Source organism: Mustela putorius, unplaced genomic scaffold (assembly GCF_011764305.1).
Source record: "Mustela putorius furo isolate JIRA1106 unplaced genomic scaffold, ASM1176430v1.1 tig00003834_pilon_pilon_pilon, whole genome shotgun sequence".
In the NCBI taxonomy this organism is placed as follows: domain Eukaryota; kingdom Metazoa; phylum Chordata; class Mammalia; order Carnivora; family Mustelidae; genus Mustela; species Mustela putorius.
Genome location: NW_025421987.1, coordinates 109,559,007 through 109,584,327, shown reverse-complemented (window position 1 = coordinate 109,584,327; position 25,321 = coordinate 109,559,007). Strand labels below are relative to the sequence as shown.

Genomic DNA, 25,321 nt, shown 5'->3' with positions numbered 1-25,321 from the left:
GAGAAGGGCTTTATGCATCTCGCAAGCTGTTCTACTTCATGGATCACCTCGTACTGACCCCTCAGCAATGACTGTACAAGGCAGGAAGAAAAACCCCTGGTTGTCAGAGGCTGGGAGCAATTTCTAAGGCTCATGGGGATTAAAAACCTCTCTGTTGCTGCAGGAGGGGGAACGACGCCTTCTGTCAGTTTTTATTCAAGTGTTTCTTTTGAACATCAACCTCAGTGACTTTGATGTGAGAATAAATTAATTCCAAAGCCCCAACTTGAAATTTCCTGACTCTGCCTGTCTATTGTCTACCCACCCACACAAAAGAGAAACTGCGGAACCTTGTCAGTTCTTAAGGCAGCAGCTTGCATTACACATTTTTCCAGGGAGTCTTTCAAAAGAACGCCTGGGCTTTTCAGTGCTTTTCCTCCTTTGGTATTTGCCCTTTTTAATGCTGAGCTGCCTTCTTTATACATATACGTATACATCAAGCTCCACTGAGCTGCAGAAGCCTGATTTTCCTGGACAGTTGGGCCAGTAATTTCCGTATTATACTATTAAAATGTTAAAAAGAATAATTTACAATAATTCTTCACGGAGCCCCTAAGGTATCCCATCTTAGTTTTATACTGAATCTGTATTTTCACATGAATACAAAATGCTCTCTGGGCTTTGCCTTTGCCTGGCTTTCATATTTTAAGGGGATAATAGCTCTAAAAGATATACGGGTCCCTGGGATCATAGTATCTGCATCTTGCATGTGAGGTGACCAGGAAATAGGAAGTTCAGCACCTTGTTCCAGATCATTCCATAAATCTGCTGCAGAAACACAGCCAAGGCTCTGGGCATTGGCAGCTTAGTTCCTGGTCAACCCACCAAACTTCCCTTTGGAATGCATGAGTACACTGCCTTCTTTCCCGAAGAGAGTCAACATTATTGTCAAGCATCTATTTATTGTACTGTATGGAGCACTTTACCTACTCCATTTCTTTTATGAGCTTTTCAAGATTTAAAAGTTACTAAGAATCCTGTAGCTATCCACTCCCTCCTTCTTTCTGGCTCCTTATGTATACACTAGAACACTAAAGTATTTCTGTGCAAGAGATAACTGCTTTGGTGTCTTGGGGATGGCTGGAGAAGTTTCTGGCAATGGAGATGCACTTTGTCAGTTTTTTCTTTCCTTGGTGGAACTCTCCGTATGATATATACCCTCTCTAGGAATACTCCCTGTATTTGGGCCAAACCAAATCAGAGCTGAAATTCAAGTTGTCTTCATAGTTAATATCTCAAGGTTAAGTATGAGAAGTATTACTTCAACAAGGTAATTTAAAATGCTATTGCCTTCTGTTCTAAACGTACAAGAGGGCAAATGTCAGCAAGCGCTTGAGTGTTTCAAGCTGCTTGATTTTACCGGACCTGTTTGTTCCGTCCCCAACTGCCCTCAAACCCAGTTGAGTTACTGGCAATGACCAAGTCAAATCCAGAAAATCACCGGCAGGAAGAATAATGACGAGACCTTCCTCTTCCCTGTCCTGTTTGTTTCTCTGCACATTGCGATCACTAGACTGTCTCATTCCCTATGTGCCTGGGGCAACGGGTTTATAATATTACTACCACTAATTATGAGACTAGAAAGAACAGAAGTCATACTATCTGAAACTGGAGGACAGAGTCACTTATTGTCCTGATTTAAAGGGTTAGTTTGTTGCTTCTTATTACTAACTGGCCTTGTTTTATAATCATACTAAGGACACAACTGAGATTTACCTGTATTTATATTTATATCGGTTCTTCCTTAAAGAACCTTTTGAACATGTGAACAACTTCACCTCAACCTGGAAATACTGAAAAGGCAAAATGCATTCAGTTTCATGTAATTTATGTGAATTACAATTCTTTTGGTGAGAAAGGTCAATATTTACCAGCGAGGGAAAATAAACATAATACCAATCTGATCCCAAAAATCAAGTTTTCTAGATACACACATATTGACACACACAAACACTCCCATGGGCACACACACATGCACATGGGCGGATGCACACCCTCTGCTGATGTTACCAGTAGCTCTGAAATCAGTGAAACACCGTGGTTATGAGCTTCAGTGGTGGAATGAATTAGATCTGTGTTCAAATCCTGCCTTGGGCTGAGTGAGTGCACAAATTGCTTAACCTCCCCACACAGTTCTCTCCTGCTAAATAGTGCCTCTTACACAAGACGGAATGTGAGGGTTAGATGCAATAAAGCCCAATAAACTGGTGCTTCTCAAAGTCCACCGTGCATGCACATCATCTGGGAATCTTGTTAACATGCCGATTCAAATTCAATAGGTCTGGAGTGGGGCTTGAGAGAATATTCTAAGTTTCTGGGTGGTGCTATGCTGGTAGTCCGCAGACCAAGCTTTGAGTAGCAAGACACCTTCTGAAACTTCACAAAAAGGAAAGTGGTTTTGCAAGCCAAATAAGAAAGCTGAGAAAGGATTGTGGTGTGTGTATGTGTGTGTGTGTGTGTGTGTGCGTGCGCGCGTCTGTGTGCGACCAAGTTGAGCATGGCATGAGCTCAGTTTCTCTAAGTGTGGAGAGGATAAAAGGTTTGGGCAAGCTTTTATCCCGTTTCTTCATGAACCTCAGTACGGGTAGCTATTGAACCTGATTTCCACTTTTGTGCCCAGTATCAGTGAGGGACCATCAGAACCCACAGAAAGATAAGGCGTGAGCCAACTGGGAGTCTTGTACCTGTCATAGTCTTGGCAGATCTCCCCCACTGCTACCAAGGCCTTCAGGTACTCATTGGGTTGGTAAGGGTGGATGTAGTGCAGGGAACAGCTGTTCCTGGGGTCCCCATTTGAGGCTGTGAAATCTATAGCTACCTGGAAGAGAAAAGAGGAGAATGGGTAGATTAAAGTGAACGCATCTCATAGGCATTGTGATCAGACACAAAGGACATGGCTCAAGATGGAAAAAGCAGCACATCACATATGCTGCCAAAAAGGAAAGTGAGAGGAGTGATTAATTTGGTTGAGACCATTTCTGTAGTCTTCGATGGTCCCCTCCCCCAGTGCCAAAACAGAACTTGAGATGGACATGTCTGTCAGAAAGCCCAGCCATTGCTGATCCCCATTACCAGGCAGCATGAGTACAGGTAGAATATCTGGTCCCCAGTTCCCGGTTCACTAAGAAAAGACTTCTCTGCTGTCCAGGCAGGACAATTTCATCTCAGAGGCAGAGGTAAATTACCTTAAAACTAAATTCTGTGTTACTGGTGTGGTCTATCTCAAAAGCCATACTCATATTTTCATGTGTGGCGAGTTGCAGAGACGTGTTGACATGGTTATAATAAATTTTCTGCAACAAGCAGCTTCGAGTGAGGCATTAACTTTTTTGGTTTTCCCTCATGTGAGAGAAGTCCTGCCTGTAACAGAGAAGAAGCCTGGATGCTCTGGCACCGTGACTGGGAGGTAAAGAAGAAAAACCTCTGTCTTGCCACCAAGTAGATACTATCCTTGAACTTCTTAAATTTTTTCTGACCCTCACCATCATTATCTAATACAGAGTTGACTCACTTAACACTCTTAACAACAGCAAACAACCACTAAAGGCTCAAGCCTGGAGAGGGCTAAAATGGGAACGATCATTTCTTCTGATTTCCAACATCATTACCAATTAAATAAAAGTTAACCCAGCAAACACCTCTCAAAAAAGAAAAAAAAAAAAGCTTCAGCTTGGGAGTGGGGAGTATGGGGAGTGGTAGGGAAAAGATGGGGGCGATTAAAACAATTAAAACAGAAGGAGTTGTCTGAAAAGCAAGAAATGTTCGTGCTACATCTCTTTTTCTTCAGGGCCTGTCAGGATCCACTCACAAGCTTACTAATGGCAGAAAGGCTTTATTTTCTCTTATGATCCTGTGAGTGGGAAATGTTACTTGTATATTATTTGACAAAATTCCATTATGACACATAATTGGAATGTCCCATTGGATTTGCTTAGGGGGGGATGTCACTTCTGGAAGGACAGAGAAAAGGCGCTATGTGTTTCATTTCTGCTCCTGAAAGATGACCCCATAAGAGCAAGGATGATAGGTGAAAATAGCCCCCATGCCTTGTATTGTAATGCTACAATAGAATCCAAGTGACTAGAAAAGAAAAAGCGATAGGCTAACAATTCACTTACAACCTTTCTTTTTTCTTTCATGTGAGGTTATTTCTTCATTACCGGTTTTGCGTCCCCTTTCTTTCTCACCCCTCCTCAGGACTGTGTTGAAAAGAAATTTAAGCAGGATTCAAAATCTATTTTCAGAACACCCTGATGTTTTCAACAAAGGGAGTACCAGCTGATAAAATGCTAGTACTAACAGTGTTTCAAAAGGAAAGGTCGGGTGGAGAAAAAATCACACAGTACTTCCCCAACCCTGAGATGCCCTTGCTCAGATAACAAAGGGATGGAGAGAGGAGCAACCTTTGTTAAAACCCTACTCTGTGTCAGACACAGTACTATCTGCTTTCCAGGTTTTGTGTTATTTCATTTTCATGAAAACACTCTGGGAAGCAGAGATTGCTATTCCTTTTTCTCGATGAAGATCCTCCTGATTCCCAGCCCAAAGGTGACGAAGTTTTCTGGGGTAGAGCTGGGTTAAAACCTAAGTCTCTATAGCTCTGAAGACTATAGAGACTTCTATATTCGGACTTCTCTGAAGACTTCTCCGTTATGCCATTATACACCTAAGGGAACATATATGGCTGTGGCTAGCATGCCAAGATGGTACTTGGCTATGTTTATTCCTATAAAGAATGGAGGGGATTTAGCCAGGAAGAAAGGAGACAAGCTTAGCAGCAACTAGAGTAATTTAGGAGAGAAGAGTGGCCTTGAATGAACAGCTGTTTGTAATCAGACCAGTTGTAAAAGGTAGGAAAAGAGTCAGTAAAGTGTGTGTGTGTGTGTGTGTGTGTGTGTGTGTGTGTGTGTGTGTGCGTGTCTGTGCAATAAGGAGAATGTGTTATTGAGGATGGCTGGGGGTGATTAAAGAGGACCAGCAAAATTCAGCATCTTCTGAGATAGATTCCAGCCAGAAGGTAAAAGTCAACCCACTGGAAAAAAAAGAGGAAGACAATAGGTGAAGGTCCTTTGTATCAGGACTATGATGAAAAGTTCATGTGTTGGGGGCCTCCATGTATTTTGTGAATAAGAACGAGATGTAAAGCACTCCAGGACCCACCCATGGGGCCTCAAGCACACAGAGGTCCAAATATATGCAGATTATTTCTGGAAAACTTCTCTAAGAGGGAAACGTGGGAGGTGCTGGAGAGATGGTGTCTGAAGAAACCACACACCTAGAGTCCTCCTGGTTTATGGATCTCAAGCACGCAGAGCCACCATGCTAAGCCTTTGGGTTCTGATGAGACACACTTAAGGGGTGCCAGTGCCTCCCACACATGTCCATGACCTTTACAAGGTAAAAACTGTGCCAGGAAGGCTAGGTGGAAAGCCACCTCTTTCCTACTAAAGAAAACATTGTAGGACTCTAGAGAATTCTAGAGAATGTGAGAAAGTTGTTATGGAGATAACCTTGATTCTGTTCCAACTTATCTAAAATGCAAATCACTGGCAGGTGTCGAGATGTTGTTATTAATAACCAGCACCTATGGCTCACAACTGCTCTGTTTACGGTGCTCTTCATCATGGATCGTCACAATCCTCTGCCTGTGCTGCTTCATGCTGCAGTTTAAAATTGTCCCATGTGCTGATTACCTGAGGATCAAGGGAATTCCATGGTAACAAAAGCATGCTGGCATCTTGATGTAAAACCGGAGGATGAAACCAGGTAGGAGAAAGGCGAGAAGGGAAAAACCTCCATGAAGAAAAATGACAACCCAAGAGACCTAAATGTTCCTCTTCTCCTTCCTAGTCATGGGTAAGAGCCTCCAGGTACGCAGGCACCAAGTGGCAGCATCCAAGCCCAGGTGTCTCACCTGAATGAAGATGTTGTGTTACGGGGAGAGGAGTGTATAACGTCTGGATGAACACACGCAGATTCTGGCAACAGTAGATTTTAAAGCAGAGCCCATATCACAGGAGGCTGAGACTAGGGGAAGGCAAGAGAGGTGACGAGGGCATACATTCAAGAAGGCTTTCATTCCCAGCGGACCCTACACTTGCATGATCTTGACAGTGAAGGCCTCCTTTTAAACCTTGGACCCCAGGTGCCTCTCTTGCTTTTGCCTCATTCCGGCACTGTTGGTCATTTCATTTTCTAACAACTCTTTATCCTCAGGCTTGGAATAATTTCCTTATGCTTAACAAATTAGCTTGTGGCGGAGGTGACAGTGAGAAGGGGATTGTGACCAGAGAGGTTTAGGATAGAAAAAGGAAGAGGATTTGGTGGCTGATGGATGGCAGTTAGGGGAAAGGAGTGGCCACATTTCTTTGGAAATGGAAGAGACGGCATCTTGAAGATAGTAGCAGCATCTGAAGATCAGCGTTAGAAGGTTGTCGTTGGGCCACCTGCTCTTGGTAGTGTTGTGTATACATATGGAAGACCTGAGGGAAGTTTTACTTTCTTTCTGCAGGCAGGCCCCTGGGGACTAAGGAAGGAGGTTTCTACTCCGTTTTATCATTGACTAGACAACCATGGACAGTCTTAAGGGTATGGCAGCTGAGAGAGCTTTTTCCTGGCAAGCCATGGTTTCTTAAATCTCCCCGATGAAGCTGGAGATAAAGAATCTATCTTCAGGAGGTGGCCTTCTACCAAGAATTCTTTGTGCTCTTTAAGTTAGCATTAGTGGAAAGAGAACAGAGCGAAAGGTTAGGTTTATTTTAAAAAGCAACAGGGAGGCAGTGAAAGACGGGATTAAGTTGAGAAATAAAAGCAAGGAAATGACTGAAAAGTGCCAGCTTGTGGAGGTGGCCACCGACGCCTGGCTTCCTGAATGCTGGTGGGCTCCCGGGGCGGCCACGTTTTCATTGTCGGATAGGAAGCATTTACGAAAGCCGGTGGTTCTGGTGTGTGCTCCAATCTTCTCAGCAGGCAGCCCGGGAACAGGCGCCGCCCGTGGCTCTCCCCTTCTGCCCAGGAGGCCTCGCTCATCATTAAGCAGAGCCGTGGAACAGCTTTGCAAAACCTTATAGAGTCAGAATGCGAAATGCTCCCTCCACTGCCACCAAGCCCTGGGTGTGGAGCCGCTTCCGGAAAGAGGCTGGAAGCCAAGGATAAACATCTATCTTTGGATATGTTAAGCTTCTTCTGTGAAAGGAGACCACTTCTCAGATCCCCTTGTCTGTCTGCGACACACAAGTCATGTGAAACCTCCCCCGTATTTTCTAAGGCAAGCTGCTGGGAACCAACCTCTGGTTAGTGGCCTAATCTCTCTGTAATCAACCTGCAGTCAACCTTTTTCATATCATCTGCTGGGGCAGCTGTTTTGTTTGTTTGTTTGTTTGTTTTATATTTAAATACAGCTTGGACCCATACAATAAGCCTTGAAGGTGGAGATACTGTTCAGTCTGGACCATTTCTTAAAGGACAGGTTAAACTCTTGTGCTTTCCTATTTCCTCAAAACTCCACTGGGGGGGGGGGCAAAGAAATAGGAACTAGACTTGATGGGAGAGCCCCCCAAGATTGCCTGGTTAATTTCCCACAAACTGCAAAGCATTCCCCTCTTCAACCCGGGGCTCCTTCTCATTTCTTGGAGGTCTACACCTCAACCACAGTCCACCAGTGTGTAGTCTGGGATATACTGTAAAGATTTAAAAATTGAACTGAGACACAGTGTAGATAAAGGATGCCCAGAACATGTTAGGTTCGGGAAGATTTCCTGAGAGAATTTGTCTTAGGTGGTCCTTTTCTTTAGGCTGGAAAGTTAATCTGGGAGGAGCCACATTCATATTAGAGTACCAAAATCTAGACTATAAAATCAGAGATAAGGGAAATACCATTCTTAATGGTAGAAAATTACTAATACCATTACCAAAAATGGCTATCTGAAAATATGAAAAAAACACAAACAAAAACAAAACAAAAAATCCAACCAACCCACTTGTTGGGGGTCTATGGGACTACTTGAGAATCTGACACAAGATTTATATCCTCTTACCAGAAAATGCACACACTTAATTCTGCACACAGTTTTGGGAGGTCAAGGCTGCTCCTGAGGTCAATTCTCATTCCTTAAGGATTTCCCTAGCCTAACAGGTCATGTTTTCTTTTTCTTTTCTAGCTAGATTTTCTCTCTCCTCCTCTCTCTCATGTCTTAAGACATAAACGTTTTACGTGGTTGTAATCATAGGATAGTTTTGCTTTATATTCTTTTTTATTTCCCTTAACATTATGTCATAAACGTGTCCCATTATCATCAATCATTGTAATTATCATTTAAAATGACTTTACCATAATCCACCTAAACGAGGTACTGTAATTTACATAGCCATTATCTTATTGTTGGACATTTAGGTTGCTTACAGCTTGTCTCTGAAAATCTGCTTTACAAAGAACATTTTTAAATATCTGGAAAAGCAGTAACTTTCAAAGGAAACAGCGAACTCTTCTACCATTTTCTTTCCAAATACCTTATGGTGTCTGTCTCTTTTATGCTGTCTATAATTTTGTGTTTTGTGTGTGAAATTCTAGTATCTATTTTATTTTTGGCTGCTGTACCATGTGCCAAACACAGTGAACTCCATCTCCCCCTCTCTAGTCTGTTTCTCATCTGCCCACCTCCTCCCACCTCTTCCTAGACGGCCACGTGACAATTGCCCTCAAGTTCTTATGATTTGAGGATTCGAATGAGGAGATGGAGTGTCCTCCGGGGCGCCCTTGACCTCCCGAAATTGCATGCAGAATCAGGTGTGTGCATTTTCCAGTGAGAGGATATAGATTGTGTATCAGATTCTCAAGTGAGGCCATGGACCAAAAAAGAATCATTGACTAGGGCTCTTTTTAGCATCTTAGTCTCTTTCCCTCCACTGGGGCTTCTCCTCTGTTTATGGTCAGAATCTAGCCTGAAACCTCCCCTCTTTTAATCTTCAAGTTGATCTCCTCCTTTCCCCCTCTTGTCTCCTCTTCCCTGCCAGTTTTTCTTGAATGAAGAGTTACACCTGTTGTGTTCACTTCCTTACTTCTGTCTACACCCTGACTCCTGGCTCTCCCTGTCTCACATTGCTGAAATTGCTCTTACATAAGATGATATGTGCCTCTTTATCACATGACACAGTGTTTTATTCTTCATCTTCTGACTTCTTTCTCGCATATGGGATTATTGCCCTTGATCTCATAACATTTTCTTCCGGGTCATTTGAGGTACTGCCTTGTCCTGAACCTTCTTCTTGGCATTTCTTCTCCTACTGGTTGCACCTCTTCCCCCTGCTGCCCAATGGAGATCTTCTACAATATCCGGAGACATCTTTTCTCTCTGTATTCTTCTCTCTGGACATCCCACCCAGACCCATTTATGTGCAGCTTCTACCTCTCTCTCCTGAAACCTAGGACCGTATTTATGAGTGCTGTTTCTACTGGGAGGCCTGGAAATACATCAATCAGGTCCAAAAGCAAATCATCATCTCATTGGCAGTTCCTTTGGATTTCCATGTTGCCTTGAATAGGATTGCCATGCGTTGTCAATCAGGCACAAAAGATCTGAGTCCTCTGGACTCCTCTTTCTCCCTGGTCTTCCATCTCCTCATTGGATCATGCACCAAGGCTTATTGGACTCTCTTGCCACAGTGTTCCTTCCTACTGCTGCCCTGCTAGCTGAGCCTCTTCTTACTTGTCACCAGGACTATTAATCTCTTCTTGCTTCCCCTTCTGGGCTTCCCTCACCACCTTTGATGCCTACCACCAAACACTCCCAGTTTAGTTCCCTAAAGCATGTGCCCAATTGCTTTAATGTCCTGCTCAAGATTCTTCTGACCATTCCCTTACCCACCACATTACTTCAAAATTAAAAGCCCTTCAAATTCTTAATCCAAACCACTTCTCCAACACTCCTCTGAATATATCCTATTTATGCATACTGACCCAAATATGGTTTTGATATTTATCATTAGAATATATGAATGCATAAACATTTCAGTTCATAGGGATGCCTTTTCTTTTCTTTAGAGAGGTGGAGGTGGGAGGGTCAGAGTGAGAGGGAGAGAAAGAATTTTAAGCAGGCTCCATGTCTGGCACAGAGCCTGATATGGGGATCAGTCTCACAATTCTGAGATCATGACCTGAGTCAGAATCAGGTGTTGGACACTTAATGGACTGAGCCACCCAGGCACCCCTGTAGGAATGCTTTTAAAGGAAAAACCTAGTATCCTATTTATTCATCTCATTTCTTGTTTTTTCCTTGTTTTTACCTCTCCTTTAAGGTTGAGTGTTCAATCCATTATAATTCAATTAAAGTCCCTAATATACCTCAGCCTGGCACCTGAAAGGAAAGATGCTCCATTTCTGACATTCTTAAGGCTGAGTCAGAAGCACCACGTATCTGTGGAAAGTGTAAAAGCTTTCTCTGAGCTCCTGCTTGTAAAGTGTACTGGTCAGAGTCTTGACAGGAAACAAATGGTCCCCTCACAGGGGACGATCCAGGAGAGCTTAATAAAAAGACTATTCAAAAAGTCTGAGGAGCACTAAGTCAATAAGGTAAGGGAGGAGGGGCTGGAACTGGGAAGGTGCTGGTGAAAGTCATTAAGATGGTGCCTCCCAGCTGGGGAGGATCATCAGGAGTGACGAAGGAGGGAAGGGCCATCCTTCTCTGTCAGGTAGGCCTGTGGATGTGGAGCTGGGGACACTCTAGGGTGAAATTTCTGGTGTGCATGAGGGCTGGTTCCTTGTGGCATAACTCCAAGGGCAGAGTTAAGTCCCTGGAGGTTGAATAAAGCATTGTTTAAGAGCATGGAATCTATAAACTCTAAAGCAGATCCAAATCAATAGAGCTTTCCTTTGAAAACCTATAAATAGTTTCCTGAATGGCCCCTTTGCCTAAGATTGTGAGACACTATTTCCAGTAGCTCTCCTATATGACATTGCTGGCTTCTCTATTCCCATTTTTGTACATCCAACATGACAGGGAGCCCGTAGGACAGCTAGTGTTAGATGTGGTGCTTATGATGAACATGTCTGCTACTCTCTGTGTGCACCCACATGCAGCGCACATGGAAGGGCTGGGTAGGGGCATCTTCAGAGAGCCTTAGACTTCAAAGAAATGACCAAATTGTATAACTAACTTGTAACCATTGAGGGGTAGATGAACAATGCTCAAAGTCTAGGGGGGACAAATGCAGACCCATCTGAGATTAGATTAGAGGACACGCTTCTAGTTAAGGAGAGGTTAGCCTATCAAACAACCCCTTAACTCATCCTCTTGGGACTCCCCTTTTAGTCCTTTGAATACCACCATCCAATTCCCAGAAATACCAGTGGTCCTGTCTACCCTCTTGGGCTTAAACCTGGACAAAAAAATTAAACCATCTGCCTTGCTTTCTTCATATGACTGAGCCAGTTGAGGGAGCTAAACAGGGCTGAAATTCATTATTATACATCTATAAGATGAGGAACAAAAGCTTTTCAGATTGTGTTTCTCTTGTTTGACATGTGGGTTTCCCATAGGTTTTAGCAGATCTATCTCTGGCCATCTGGGGATGTTCTTTCTGGAGGTCACATCAGCCCAAACCTAGGAGGGTTTCAAATATTAAGTAAGTTATTCTAGGGCAGATGTACTCATAAGCTTTGTCTATCAGGCATCTTAAAAAAACCCAGGCTACCCACCCAAATACACACTTGGAGTATATACATCCCAGGTGTTCACAAGTTATATGTAGGAAATGATCCCCAATCCACCCAGTGAGTCTAGATACTCCATTTCTCAACTCTGAAAGACTAGGTTCTCCAATATTTTGGAATGTACCTCTTTCTTGTCTGACAAACCATTTGGATGGCTTCCTCTTGGCACTGACCATCTAGCGTTGGTGCTTGTGTTTGGGCTGCATCTGCCTTGGCTCAGTGAGACTTACTAGCATGGTGTACTTCCTTGCCATCCAGCTCATCAGATTATAGGATCTGGCAATATGCCTACTGGCCCATGCCTCAAATAGTTACTGGAAGAATGGGAAGCATAAGGAGTTCCCAAACCACTTGAGGATAGGTGGCATGAATTTCCTTATATGACTTCCTAACAACCATACTCACTGGAGAAAACAGAAGTATGATGTCACTTTAAAAACATGATACCGGGGGTGGCTGGATGGTTCAGTCAGTTAAGTGTCTGCTTTTGGCTCAGGTCATGACCCCAGGGTCCTGTGATGGAGCCCCGTGTTGGATTCCCTGCTCAGTGGGGAGCCTACTTCTTCCTCTCCTCCCTACTCGCTCTTGACCTCTGTTGCTATCTCTCTCTCTCTTTCTCTCTCTCAAATAAGTAAATAAAAAATCTTTAAAAACAACATCAACAACAACAGCAAAAGCAAAAACATGATACCATACTAGCAATGAGATCTGAACAAAGCTGACCCAGGGTTTAATAAACTTGTGTCTTTTCATGCCCCCATCCCAGTTCCATTCCCCACACCTTGGTCCCTGAATATGAACAAATATGGAAGCAACTTACTGTAAACTGGATTTGACAGCCACCCATGATGTAGTCCAAGAAAGAATGCATCTTGTGGATCTGCGTGGGAGGATGAAAGGAAACTGTTTTAGTAACAGCACGATCTATTTCCTTACCGAGTGGAAGCTTAATCTTTGGGGTTAGGCTGCTAACCTGGAAGAAAGAGCAGAAAGGGATCTGTGAGGAAAGGAGGGGTCCATTGATTTTGGCATTTTAAAGGAGAGAAAAAGCAATGGTTAATTCCAATAACCCTGTGAGGGCTGCAGCTACATATGCCCCCTGTTCCCCTTTCTTAGGTTATTGGAGCCTCCGGTGAGATACTACACTTGGCATCAATGTTGGTCCCCATGTCTAAGTCCCAGTCTTGGTAACATTCTTAATACCAAAAGTAATCTAGATTGGTGGCTGCAGGTTTGGCAATGATCTGAAAAGGCCTTTACCGAGAGTTTCCCATTCATTAGACTCCTGCCATGCCATGAACAATGAACTTATGAGCACTAATTCTAAGCCAGGGACTTCACATCCATAATTTCATTTAATTCTTAGAACCACCCTATGAAAATGGTATTATCATTATGACTGTGCCATTTTGTGGAGGAGGGAGCTAAGGCTAAGATCACCTACCCAGTCGATGGTGGAGGTGGGACTCTAATGATGGCTGTCTGGACTGGCATAATCCATCTTTTGGACCTCTGTGCTGGAAGTCGGTATGCTCCCTGCTTTCTGCCCAGCCACAGTCATCTGTGTTCTCGTGTGCCTTACCGATTTCTGCTTCATTTCTGCTTCCTTATGATTCTGCTGCTTGACTCTGGGGGATATTCATCCACTTACTTATTGAACAAGGATTTACTGAGCCCCCACCATGCACTAGATGCTAGGGTACGGTGATGAAAAACCAACATGGTCCCTGCAGTCCTGGAGTTGGCAGACTTGCCCCTTGTACCTGGGCAGGCAGTACCTGTGATTTTTGACCCTCAATCCTCGGATTCCATCTGATGTTCTGGGCAGCTTCTGAGACTGACCCATGAAATCCCACGTTGGTATCTCTAGGTACCACCTCCAGGTGGCACATAGCTCTTGGCAGACTTTTCTCAGGCCTGATGTTTACCTGGCCCCTGGAAAAATGCCCGTTCCTGCCTTTTTTTTTTTTTTTAATGCAAGTGAAAGTGAGAGCACGAGCTGGGGGGGGGGGTCAGAGGGAGATGGAGAAGCAGGCTTCCCACTGATAAGGGACCCCAATGTGGGGCTCAATACCAGGACCCCAGGATCATGACCTGAGCTGAAGGCAGATCCTTAACTGACTGAGCCACCCAGACACATGCTCCTGGTTTCCTTATGGCAATGCTTTGCTTGATTATTGGAACACCTTACTATTGTTTGTATATCAAGGAAATAAGAACTTGGGAATGAGCTGAAATAGCCCCTGAGCACTCAACTGTAAGATGAATCCATGGAGGATCAAAACAGACTTGCACACGGCCACCTAAAGGAGATAGACAACCACTGAAGTGGTTCATCTAGATCTTTTTTCCTGCTTCCCTGGGCACAGGGATGTTTTGAATGTACCTGGGATTTGATCTATGAGGTAAGATGACCAGAGACATCTGTCTTTGGAAGAATAGAATAGAATTTTTTTAATATGGAATTTTTTTTCCTTTAAGATTTTATCTATTTATTTGTCAGAGAGAGAACAAGCACAAGCAGGGAGAGCAGCAGGCAGAGGGAGAAGCAGGCTTCCTGCAGAGCAAGAAGTCTGATGCCAGGGTTCCATCCCAGCTTGAGCCGAAGTCAGACGCTTAACTGACTGAGCCACCTAGGTGTCCCCGGAAGAAGAGTTTATTACTCACAGCTCCCTGAAGGATAGGAGGCATGTCATGCCACCCAAGGGTCACATGGGGAAACAACAGTGTCAATCAGAAGGCAGAAAGATCGAAAAGCAAGTGTTGGCTGAAGTCTTTATTGTGTTTGTGTGTGGGGGGCCGGGTAAGGAATGAGTGGGACAGGGAAAGCAGTTAAATTGGTTTAGGATTGGAGAGTCTGAATAATTTTGGTGGCTCTGGGCTATAGAGGCGGTCTCTAATTATCTGAAGCCTGGACCCAGGGTGCTATAGGGCCATAGGAATATTAACTCCATATGTGAGCGCTCCATAAAGGAGGTGGTTGGGGGTGCAGGCTCTGGATTGGTTGGTCTGCATATCAAAGGTAGGTTCACAAGCAAGCTCACAAGTTGTTTGCTATCTCCAGGAATTAGCTAACCCTGGGAGGTGCAGACCCTACACCTGTCCACAAGGCTCCAAGATGTTAAAGTATCAAAAACTGTAGAAAATAAAAGTAACAATTAATACAATGATCCCAATGGCTAATTCCAATACACTGTTCCCTACTCCCACTGACTGATTCAAGAGGTGGTCACATCTGTCTTTCCTTTCCTCTCACTCTTGCTATGAGAGGATGTGCAGAGCCTGGCAGGAGAGAAGGAACCTGATATACATAGAGAGAAGCTAGATGGCATTTAAGTCTTGTATGGTGGAATCAGACAGGCATAGGTTAAAATCTCAGCTCTTAAACTTAGCATGTGTGTGACTAGTTACATGGTCTCAGTTGACAGCAGATATCTCAGGGTTCGGATACAAGTTAGACAGAATTCATCATTGTTACTCTCACATAGTAAATACTCAGCTGGGGCCAGGGTTATTCTCTCTCTCTCTCTCTCTCTTTTTTTTTTTTTTTTTTTTTTTAGATTTTATTTATTTCTTTGACAGAGAGAGAGAGATCACAAGGAGGCAGAGAGACAGGCAGAGGAAGAGGGGGAATCAGGCTTCCTGCTTAGCAGAGAGCCCGATGTGGGGCTCGATCCCAGAACCCTGAGATCATGACCTGAGCCGAAGGCAGAGGCTTAACCCACTGAGCTACCCAGGTGCCCCAAGGGCCAGGGTTATTCTCAAATGTGATTTCAGAGGTTTGATTATTAGCATGCAGAATTTTCTGTGAAGCTAGAGCCCTTCTGGGAGGAGTTTCCAGGCCCCTGTGATCCTTCACCACAGTTTTGTGTTCATGGACCCTTGCATCATGGGTGAAGTGTCACTTGGGAAACACTGAACACTGTGACGAGCATAAGGTAGGGGCTTTGGAAATGCTGGCTTACCCTTGGGGGATCTCCCTCTGATGCTGTTCTGGATACAGAAGAGCCTGACATGTGACCAGGACTCCCCATCTTTGGGGGTATGACTGTCTTTGTGGAAGGGATGGTGGGCCACCACTTCTCCAAGACCACCTATGCCTACATTTCTCATTGCACATCCATTAATACATTGGCTTTCTGATTTCTATTTTAAAAAACACACCTCCTTGACATTCTCTCCCACTGACCATACAACCTAAGCTCTTCCTCCCAGACAGCCCTAGCTTCACACTTCTTTTTTCTTTTTCAAGATTTTATTTATTTATTTGAGAGAGAGACAGTGAGAGAGATCACGAGCGAGGAGAAGGTCAGAGGGAGAAGCAGACTCCTCATGGAGTTGGGAGCCTGATGTGGGACTCGATCCCGGGACTCCAGGATCATGACCTGAGCTGAAGGCAGTTATCCAACCAACTGAGCCACCCAGGCACTCCTAGCTTCACACTTCTTGAGAGGAACTACATACATACCTTGCACTGGTTCAAAATCACAACGCCTGAGTTCTTATAATTCTTCTTCTTGGCTTTGTACTTGGGATTGATGCATTCCCACTGTACCTGCGACAGGAAGAAGGGGAGTCATTTGATTAGGCCAAGCTCCCAGAGGCTGTAGCAGACGGGTCTGAAGGCTAACAAATGGTCTCTCTGTGATAACGTTTGCATCATGAGGGATGGTTCAGAGGCATGGATGAGTGAGACTGATATTGGATGGCATGGTTTGAATCCTGGTCCCATCAATTTCCAGCCAGGCAGCCCTTAGCAAATTACTTGATTCCTTTATGCTTTGGATATCTCCTCTGTAAGATGGAGCTGATAATTGTATCTCTCAGGATTATTGTGAACTCTTAATAACTAATCCATGTAATACATTTAAAACAGTGCCTGGCACTTGGGAATGCTTTCTATTAATAGGGTTGAATCGAGCAACAGAGGGAAGGAGACATATTCCTAACACGAGTATTGAGTCTTAGTGTCTAGGAATTGGCTTGTAATGTCAGAACACTGAGAGACATTGAATGCTGGCTACAGGAAGTTAGTGGGAATAATGATGAGTTTGCATAGAACCTCACTGAGAACTAAAATAATGGAGTGATACATAACACTATGGTGACACAGTAGATCTCCAAAGGGGATAGTATCAGAGCTGTAGGAGTGGCTGGGAACTGAGAAGGTAGCTGGGAAGTAGGGGAGTGTCTAGGGGAAGAGATATCAAGACTTCAAGTGACAAAATCAACTACAAGTCAAACATCCAAGAGTCACTGAATGCTCCTGCCCACCATTCCATGGGAGCCGGATCCCCAGATTTCCACTCAGGAGACAATTTTTCACTCTCTCTGACAATTAGGATTATCTGAAAATAAAGCAATTTCTGAGGCAGATGTGAGTGGTGTAGACTGATACAGCTTTGACCTCCACTGATCCATTTCGCTCAGTGTTCATGCATTTGTGTAGGGGCCTCCCTCAATGACAGTGAGATTAGTTATTCATGTGACTTCTTTTGGCCAATGGGACATTAGCAAAAGTGAAGTGTGCACAGGACTAAAAATGCCTGTGCATTGGGGTTTGCCTTCTTCCTGCTGCTGGTGTGTTATTACCACCATGTAGAAAAGCTTAGGCTGATCTCCTGGAAAACAAAAGCGTACATGGAGAAATGTCCCAGCTGTCCCAGTTGCCAAGGCACAAATGCATGAGTGAGTTCAGTTGGCATCACGTAGAGAATAGAGAGGAGCTGCCCCAGGTGAACACAGCCTAAATTGCCAACCGAAGGAACTGTAAGTGAATAACGATTGTTGTTTTCGGCCAGGAACTTTTGGGGTAATTTGTTCCTCAGCAACAGATAACTGAGAACAGCAGTTTCTCAATACTGGGGAAGTTCCACTAGTGGAACTAGGGGCTGGGCAACCACATAAGTTTTGGGAAGAAAGGAATCCTGTACTGGCCAAAGGTCCCCTAGAACTCTTTCTATAAGAGGAAGGAATGAAAAAGAGGAAGGAAGGAAGTTAGGAAGGGAGAAAGGGAGGAAAGGAAGGAGGGAAGGAATGTGGGAGGAGAGGACAGGAAGAAAGAAGAGTCCAATTGAATCTGAAATCAAGACATCGCAAACCCTGTTTGTTTTTTGTTTGCTTGTTTTTTAAGGTCTCATCTTTCCATCATGGTCATGGTTGTCTTTCTTCCCTCTCTTAGGTTCTCTTCTCATTTGCTCTCCAAGCTCTCATAATGCTTGATAAACAAGAGTTCCAGCTTGTTTCAAAGTAGGTCTAGTATTTTCAGACAAAACACTCCAAGTTCCTCTCAAATCCGTCAAAATTGAAATTGCCTTTCCCCCAAAACTTCCTCTAATGTCAAGTAGTGTAGGGATTTCCCTTACAATTGGAAAGAAAAGATCCAAAATTAGCTGTGATGATTCCTTTGTCATTTTCAATCATTTCTATTAACCTCAATTTCTTTAGTCAAGAAGGACATAACTGATGAAACTTTGAGTTAGAATTCAAGTTATCTTAAGAATTATAATGATAATTCATGGAAAGTCTACTCATTTCCATCTTAGGCTAAGGCAGACCTGTAGTGGAGGATGGGACAGTGCAGCCAGGCAAGGGCTCCAAGGAAGCGGAATCAGAACCTGCAGGTACTTGGGGGCTTTTACGGCTGTTGGGAAGGCAGGGGTGCTGATGAACTGGGTCTAAGTATTTTCTATCTGTCTTGGGATGAAGTTTTCATGTTATTATAAGCTATTTGCTTTACATCTACAATCCCATTTAACTCTCCCACTACTCCCTCTTAGAGATGAAAGTTAAGGCTCAGGTCTTATGGTGGCAACGGGTGGAGTTGGGATTCAGCACAACAGTCTCACTTCAAAGCCTGGTCTATTAGCAGAGTGCTTGCTCTAGAAAGTTCTTGGAGGGGCTCTCCTATTTGTTCTTGCAAGTTTCCTTTTTGGCCACCTGAGAGGCTGTTCATGAAAGCCTCCTGAGAATTAACCCAAGTTCATCAAGAATTTATCCTACAGAACTATGACTCTCACAGGAAGGTGCTTAAAAGAGGACGGCTCCTCTTTTCATCTTTGTTTCTTCTTACAGAGGTTCCTCCATTCCAGCCTCTATCCTCTCTCTCTATCCTCCATTCTCTTGACATTAACTACTTTTTTGTTGATGGCTCCAAAATACATCTACAGGCAGGCCTCCCTTCCAGTTTTCCAAACCCCATTCTTGAACTTTCCTTACAAACTGGACCTCCCTGAAATAAGACTTCCTTACTCAGAAATGGCACCAATGTTTACTCATCTATCCCCCTCATATACAAACACTCAACACATATTGTAGCTCCTGTCTCTAAAACCCATCTTAAAACACTCTATTTCTCTCCACCTCCATCATCACTTTTTGAGCCTAAATCATTATCACCTCTTGTCTTGCCTTCAGTAGCAGCCTTCTGACAGATCTGCTTTCACCGTCTTCTCTCTCTATAACAAATTATCTACACAGTGGCCAGAGTCATTTTTAAAAGTTAAAACCAGTCATGTCATTCTCTAGCTTGGACCTCTCTGGACCACTGTCCAGTAGAACTTTCTGCAATGATAGAAATATTCTACATCTATATCAACCAAATTGAAGCCACAAGCCACAAGAGTTTATGGAGTACTTAGAGTGTGGCTAGTGTGGCTGAGGAAATGAAATTGAAACTCAACTTAAATTAATTAAAAGTAAGACTAAAACACTCACATGTAGCTAGTGGTCCCTGTCCTGGTGAGCACAAAGTTGTATAGTTCTTACCACATTTAGAAGAAAATCCAAACTCCTTTCTCCAAGCTATTAGAATGTGCTTTTCCTGGCCCTTGCTTCTGTCTTGGACCACATCTCATCCACCCTCTCTGCTCCAGATTGACTAGTCTCTTCCACATCCTTAATCACACCAAGTTCTTTCCTCACTCAGGACTTGGTAATGCTATTCCCTCAGCCTGCATGCTTTTCCCTTGCTTGTTACGTGGCTGGCTTCTTTTTGTCTTTAAGGAGCTTCAACTTAAGTGCTGCCGTTTCAGATTATTCTTCCAGTACCACACCTTTATACTGCATACACTTGTTCAGTTTTCTATAACATTTGTCACAAACTACAATTACATTTTTGTTTTTTGTTTATTTGATTCATGTTTGTATTTTACTCTGATGTGCAGTCATGACACACGTAGAGCTTGGCACTTAGTAGGTGTTCTGTAATAAGTACTAGTAGAATCAATACATAAGAGAATATTTCCTACAGTGCAAATGTGCCCAAATGGGGCTGAGTGATTGAACTAAATAAAATCTTTCTGGTATCTCGATGATACAGAAAAGTATATAGCGTATGATTAATTTCCTCAATGGGACTTGAAGATTCATTTTTGCTTGTTTGGAAGGAGTAGACTTTGGTTTCTTCAACTATTATATATGCTATAATTTTACTTATTCTACCCTCTTAAGAACCTAAAGATGAAATGTTTCCTATATTTATTGATTTGGTTATTTTTACTTGTAGAAGAGAACAGACACAACTTCATGAAACTTTTTAGAACTCTAATACATAGTATTGATAATTCCTTGATTTATTAGTTCAGTTGGGCCTGGCTCAACAGAGCAACAACTTCTCTGGCTATCTTGTTATCCTGGGTGTGACTTCATTTATAATTTAGTGTTGGTTTTTTGTTTTGTTTTAAAAAAGATTTTATTTGTTTATTTGAGAGAGAGAGAGAGCAGAAGAGAGTGGCAGGGTGTCTGACTCAGGTCTCAATCCCAGGACCACATGAGATGTGGTCAAATTCCTGGGATCATGACCTGAATGGAAGGCAGACACTTAACTGACAGAGATACCCAACCCCTCAATTTAGTGCTGGTTTTGACTGTGGCCCTGAACCTTTGCATGCCTGCTGGTGGCAAAGGTCTGCATGTTTCAGAAGTTGCTTGGAATCCTGGATGCTAAACAGAGCATATACAACAGGTTTTGTGGGAGCTATGTCGAAAGTTGCCCTTGATTTTCTAGACCAAATGTAAGTACTTGACAAATGGTCTGGTTCAGATTAAGCTTCCAGTTCTAAAGAATATTAATTTATTCCCATCCATTCTAGGTATATCCTTTTTTTAAAAAATATTTTATTTATTTATTTATTTATTTCACAGAGAGAGAGAGAGAGAGAGATCACAAGCAGGCAGAGAGGCAGGCTGGGGGGGGGGGAAGCAGGCCCCCTGCTGAGCAGAGAACCTGATGTGGGGCTCGATCCCAGGACCCTGAGATCATGACCTGAGCTGAAGGCAGAGGCTTAACCCACTGAGCCACCCAGGTGCCGCCCATTCTAAGTATATCTTGACCTTATATCTGAAAGAAGAGACATTGAAAATGAGTTGTGATATCCTCTGTAATCAGCACTTCTGACCGGGCCAGGTATAGGATCTTATCTCTAAGGGAAAGCCCTTTTCAAAGCCATTGAACACTCAGCTGTCACTCTTTTCTGTTCCATGGGGACAGTGGGCCCCAGAGTAAGAAGGTCAGGTATTTTGGTTTTGAGACCCCCTGAGACAAGGAGTTAAGTGTAAGTAGTTCATTTGGGAAGTAATATCAGGAAGCACCAACTGAGGAGTGGGGAATTGAGAATCAGAGACTGCCAAAGAAGTCTGCAGTCAGTTACCACTGTGAGCAACCAGGGCCGATTCCTGCTGGGGAACTCTAGGAACTCCATAGAACACACACTCAGAGTTCTGTCCCCTGTGGGGCAAGACATCTGGGGTATTTAGACTCCACCCCCCCTCCCCCATTAGTTATGTGTTTAGGGCTGGTCCCTGGAAGGAGCTATACCTTCCCTTATACTTCACCTGGCTGTGGGCAGAGGCAGAATAGGGGCTTCAGTTACCAGAGAAATCCCACAGGCAAAGAGATACAGGTTTCGTGGCTAGGAATTGGGCAGATGAACAATGAACAGGTAAGAACAGCAGTTACCTGGTTAGGGTCCAGAGGAAAACAAATGACTGATCAGTTTATAGATACATGAATGTATGTGTGCCTGAGAGAAATGAAGAAGACATTTAGGTTGCTGTGTGGCATGATGAAATCCCTATATGCCTCTGTTATGTGCTGTGTTTGGGTCCATGTCTTAGTATCCAGTGTGTGAGTGAAATGGTGGAGCCAAAAGAAAATCCCGTGGCCGTATTGAATATCTGGAGGAATCTGATAATTTTTCCAAAGCAGTAAATATGTAATTAATGCCATCAAGTCATGGAAAGAAAATATTACCATAAACAGATATTTGGGAAGCACTAGCTACATGCTAGGCACGCCTCTCAGTACATATCATGAATTATCTCATTTAATCTTCACAAAGTTCTATTAGGTAGGTACACTAATCACCTTCATTTTTAAGTGAGAAAACTGAGGCACAGAGAGGCTAAGTCACTTGTCCAAGGCTACACAGCTAAAGGAAATCAGAGATATTCTCATCTGACCTCTCTGTTTTATTGATGGAGAAATTGTACCACACTGGGGCGGTGTCCTCTCCAAGCTCACACTAGTTGCTTTGGTTGGGTTAATAGTAGAATCTAGGTACTCAAATCCCATCATGCTTCCAACTTGCCACATTTAATCAAATATTGATATCTCTTCTCTAGGTATTCCATGTGTAGTGGTACTAAGGATACATCAAGAGAGAAGTGTCTGGGGGAAATACCATGTGTGATTTATCACCTACCTGTTTCCCTTCCATTGCTCCTCTCATCTCCTTGAATGTCGAGGTGAATTCTCCAATGAAGTCATGTTTGCCATTGGAGTCCCAGTCCCATACTATGCACTGCAAGAGGAGAGGAAGTATCTCTTAAAAAAAAATCAAGAATGAACTCACAGTAGCTGAAGGCAGTGTGAGGAAGATCTGATGAGAGATGTGTAGTCTGGAACAAAAACCCAACACTCCAGAATTGTGGCATGTGGGATATATGATGCCTTTGGCTTCTACAGTTGCTTTTTTTTTAAATTAAGTTTTTAATTTAATTTTTAAAAAAATTTATTTATTTATTTGAGAGAGAGAGAGAGAGAGCACAAGCATGAGCAGTGGGGAGGGGCAGAGGGAAAGGGAGAAGCAGACTCCCCATTAGGGAGTGAGCCCAACAGGGTGGGGCTCGATCCCAGGACCCTGAGATCATGACCTGAGCCCAAGGCAGACACTTAATGAACTGAGCCACCTAGGTGCCTCTTTTTGATGGCATCTTTTTTTAAAATTTTTTTTATTTTTTCAGTGTTCCAAGATTCATTGCCTATGCACCACAGCCAGTGCTCCATGCAATACGTGTCCTCCTTAATACCCATCACCAGGCTCACCCATCTCCCCACAACCCCTCCCTTCCAAAACCCTTAGTTTGTTTCTCAGAGCCTATAGTCGCTCATGGTTCGTCTCCCCCTTGGCTTTACCCCAATTCACTAGAAGAAAAACAAATTTCTCAACTTTTGCTTTCTCTTCCAGTGTGAAGGTTATGGCAGATAATTCTTCTTGTTGGAAAACATATTAATAAGTCCTTTGGTTATGAAGGAGATTGTATTAGAATAAATCAAAATGGAAGAGGTTAAGACAAAAGGAGCTCAACTGCTCTGCTGAATAAAATAATATCAAGTTGAGTTTTCCCTTTGCAACTACAGACATGAACATAGGACCCAGGAGTATGAGTTGAGAAGTTTGGCAGGGATTCATCAGAGGGCTGAAGATGGGCCTGATGGTGGAGTAGGAGGAGGTAAGAGACAGGTAGGGAACTTCAGAAACTGTGAGGTCTAAATTTCAAGGTCAAGTCATTTAGATAGCTCTCCTCTCAGACGCTCTCTCTACTTCCTCCTTTCCTGTTATCCCTGTGACTAGTAAATCTGCCACCCATAAGAACATTACGCTAGTGGTGACTTGGAGAATAAAGGTGAGGGGCTATGTCCATGTTTTGGGACAAACAGACCAGAGAGCAGTGTCATACAGCCCATAGGGATTGAAAACTGAGGGAGCAGGGTTGCAGAGGGAGAGCTAGACAGATGACTCCTAGGAGTGGGGAACCCCACAGAAACACTGGGGAGGGTGTCAACTTCTGCAGTACATGGAAGTAGAACTCAAGATACCTTATCCAGATTTTGAAATGAATCTTTGACCCCAGGGAGTTGGAGAATTACAATTAACATTCAGTTGAAACCATTCAATGTACACTAACTTTTTGGTCACTACATATTGACTCAATTGGTAGATGCTACAAGTAAACTACTAATAGGATCTGTTATGTCAGTCTGAGTCTCTAAGTGAGGGAAATGCACAGCAGAGTCTCCAGGTGACCTGGGATGGCCATTTGTATCTACAAGAAGTAAATCACTGCTGTTCTCAGCCACTGAGATTGCGACCACATAACCCAGTCTGAGAACTATTTAAGTACTTAAATATCTTAGGAAAAGGTATTTCAATTTACCTTGTCTGATTCCAAAAGCGGGAAAATAAATTTTGTGAGGAAGTTACAAAGAAATAACAACAACAAAAAAAAGCGTCTCTCGGAATTACACCTGTCTGGACATAAAGTTATCTGTTTGTGTAAGAGTGTGTGTTTCATTGCTAGAAATGTTTAAGAAGAAACGGCAGGACTATGCTCCAAAGATGTGGTAGAGAAAGTCAAGTAGAGAATGTTATGGAGGGTTTAGTGGGATGGTCTTTGGGTTTTCTCTAGCTCAGAGATGGTAAGATTAGTTGGAGTTGTATAGGTTGCAAAATAACATCAATGAAAGGCAAAGCTCTTTCTGGTTGAAATGCTAAGCATACCAATGTTTGGTAGGAGGCTGAGAACCCCCTTCTTAATTCGAAGCCGGAAGAAGTTCTTCCTCATTTATTCCATTAGATGGTGGAACCAATTAATGATTCAGCCATTTGGAAAAATGTCTTAGAATGTGTATTGTAAATATCATGTTGTTGAACACTATCCATTGATCAGCAGTCACTTACAACCAGGGGCTTTTCTCTTTCTTTGCCAGTCCCTCCTTACTGTCTCTCCCTCCTTGGACATGTATGACCTGGGCCTGGACACAGAAAAAAAGAAGGCTGGTTCTTGGGACCCTGATTTTAAGGATCCTAACTTTGCCTGGTAATAAATACAGCCACGGCACACCTGAGACTGACACTCAGGTACTCTTCTACCTTGAGGAGCGGATTAAAGAGACAAAGGGAGCAGAAGCATAGGAGAGAAAAGAAGTGGAAGCAACCTTTTAAACACTCCTCTAGAGGCACCTGGGTGGCTCAGTGGGTTGAGCCTCTGCCTTCGGCTCAGGTCATGATCCCAGGGTCCTGGGATCGAGCCCCACATCAGGCTCTCTGCTCAGCAAGGAGCCTGCTTCCTCCTCTTTCTCTGCCTGCCTCTCCGCCTACTGGTGATCTCTGCCTGTCAAATAAATAAATAAAATCCTTTAAAAAATAAAAATAAATAAAAAGCACTCTTCTGCATTGAGGAAGAGGTTGAATCTCCTTCTTCCTGCCTCCCTAGTCATAGCTGAATATAGAAAAAGAAAGAAGGGATGTACAGAATACTTCAGCTCGTAACAGAATCTTAGGCAAAAACCAC

General features: G+C 43.4%; 1 protein-coding gene across 1 annotated transcript in view; it reads right to left on the bottom strand.

Annotated features, from left to right (window-relative positions):
* The window catches only part of CPNE4 (copine 4), a 484,610-nt gene that overhangs the window by 23,066 nt on the left and 436,223 nt on the right, over window positions 1–25,321 (bottom strand). Inside the window, exons 8-11 of the mRNA XM_004762506.3 lie at window positions 22,450–22,548; window positions 16,215–16,301; window positions 12,567–12,626; window positions 2,724–2,857 (exon numbers count right to left, since the gene is read on the bottom strand). Coding sequence (XP_004762563.1) covers window positions 2,724–2,857; window positions 12,567–12,626; window positions 16,215–16,301; window positions 22,450–22,548 — 380 coding nt within the window. The remainder of the gene's footprint in view (window positions 1–2,723; window positions 2,858–12,566; window positions 12,627–16,214; window positions 16,302–22,449; window positions 22,549–25,321) is intronic.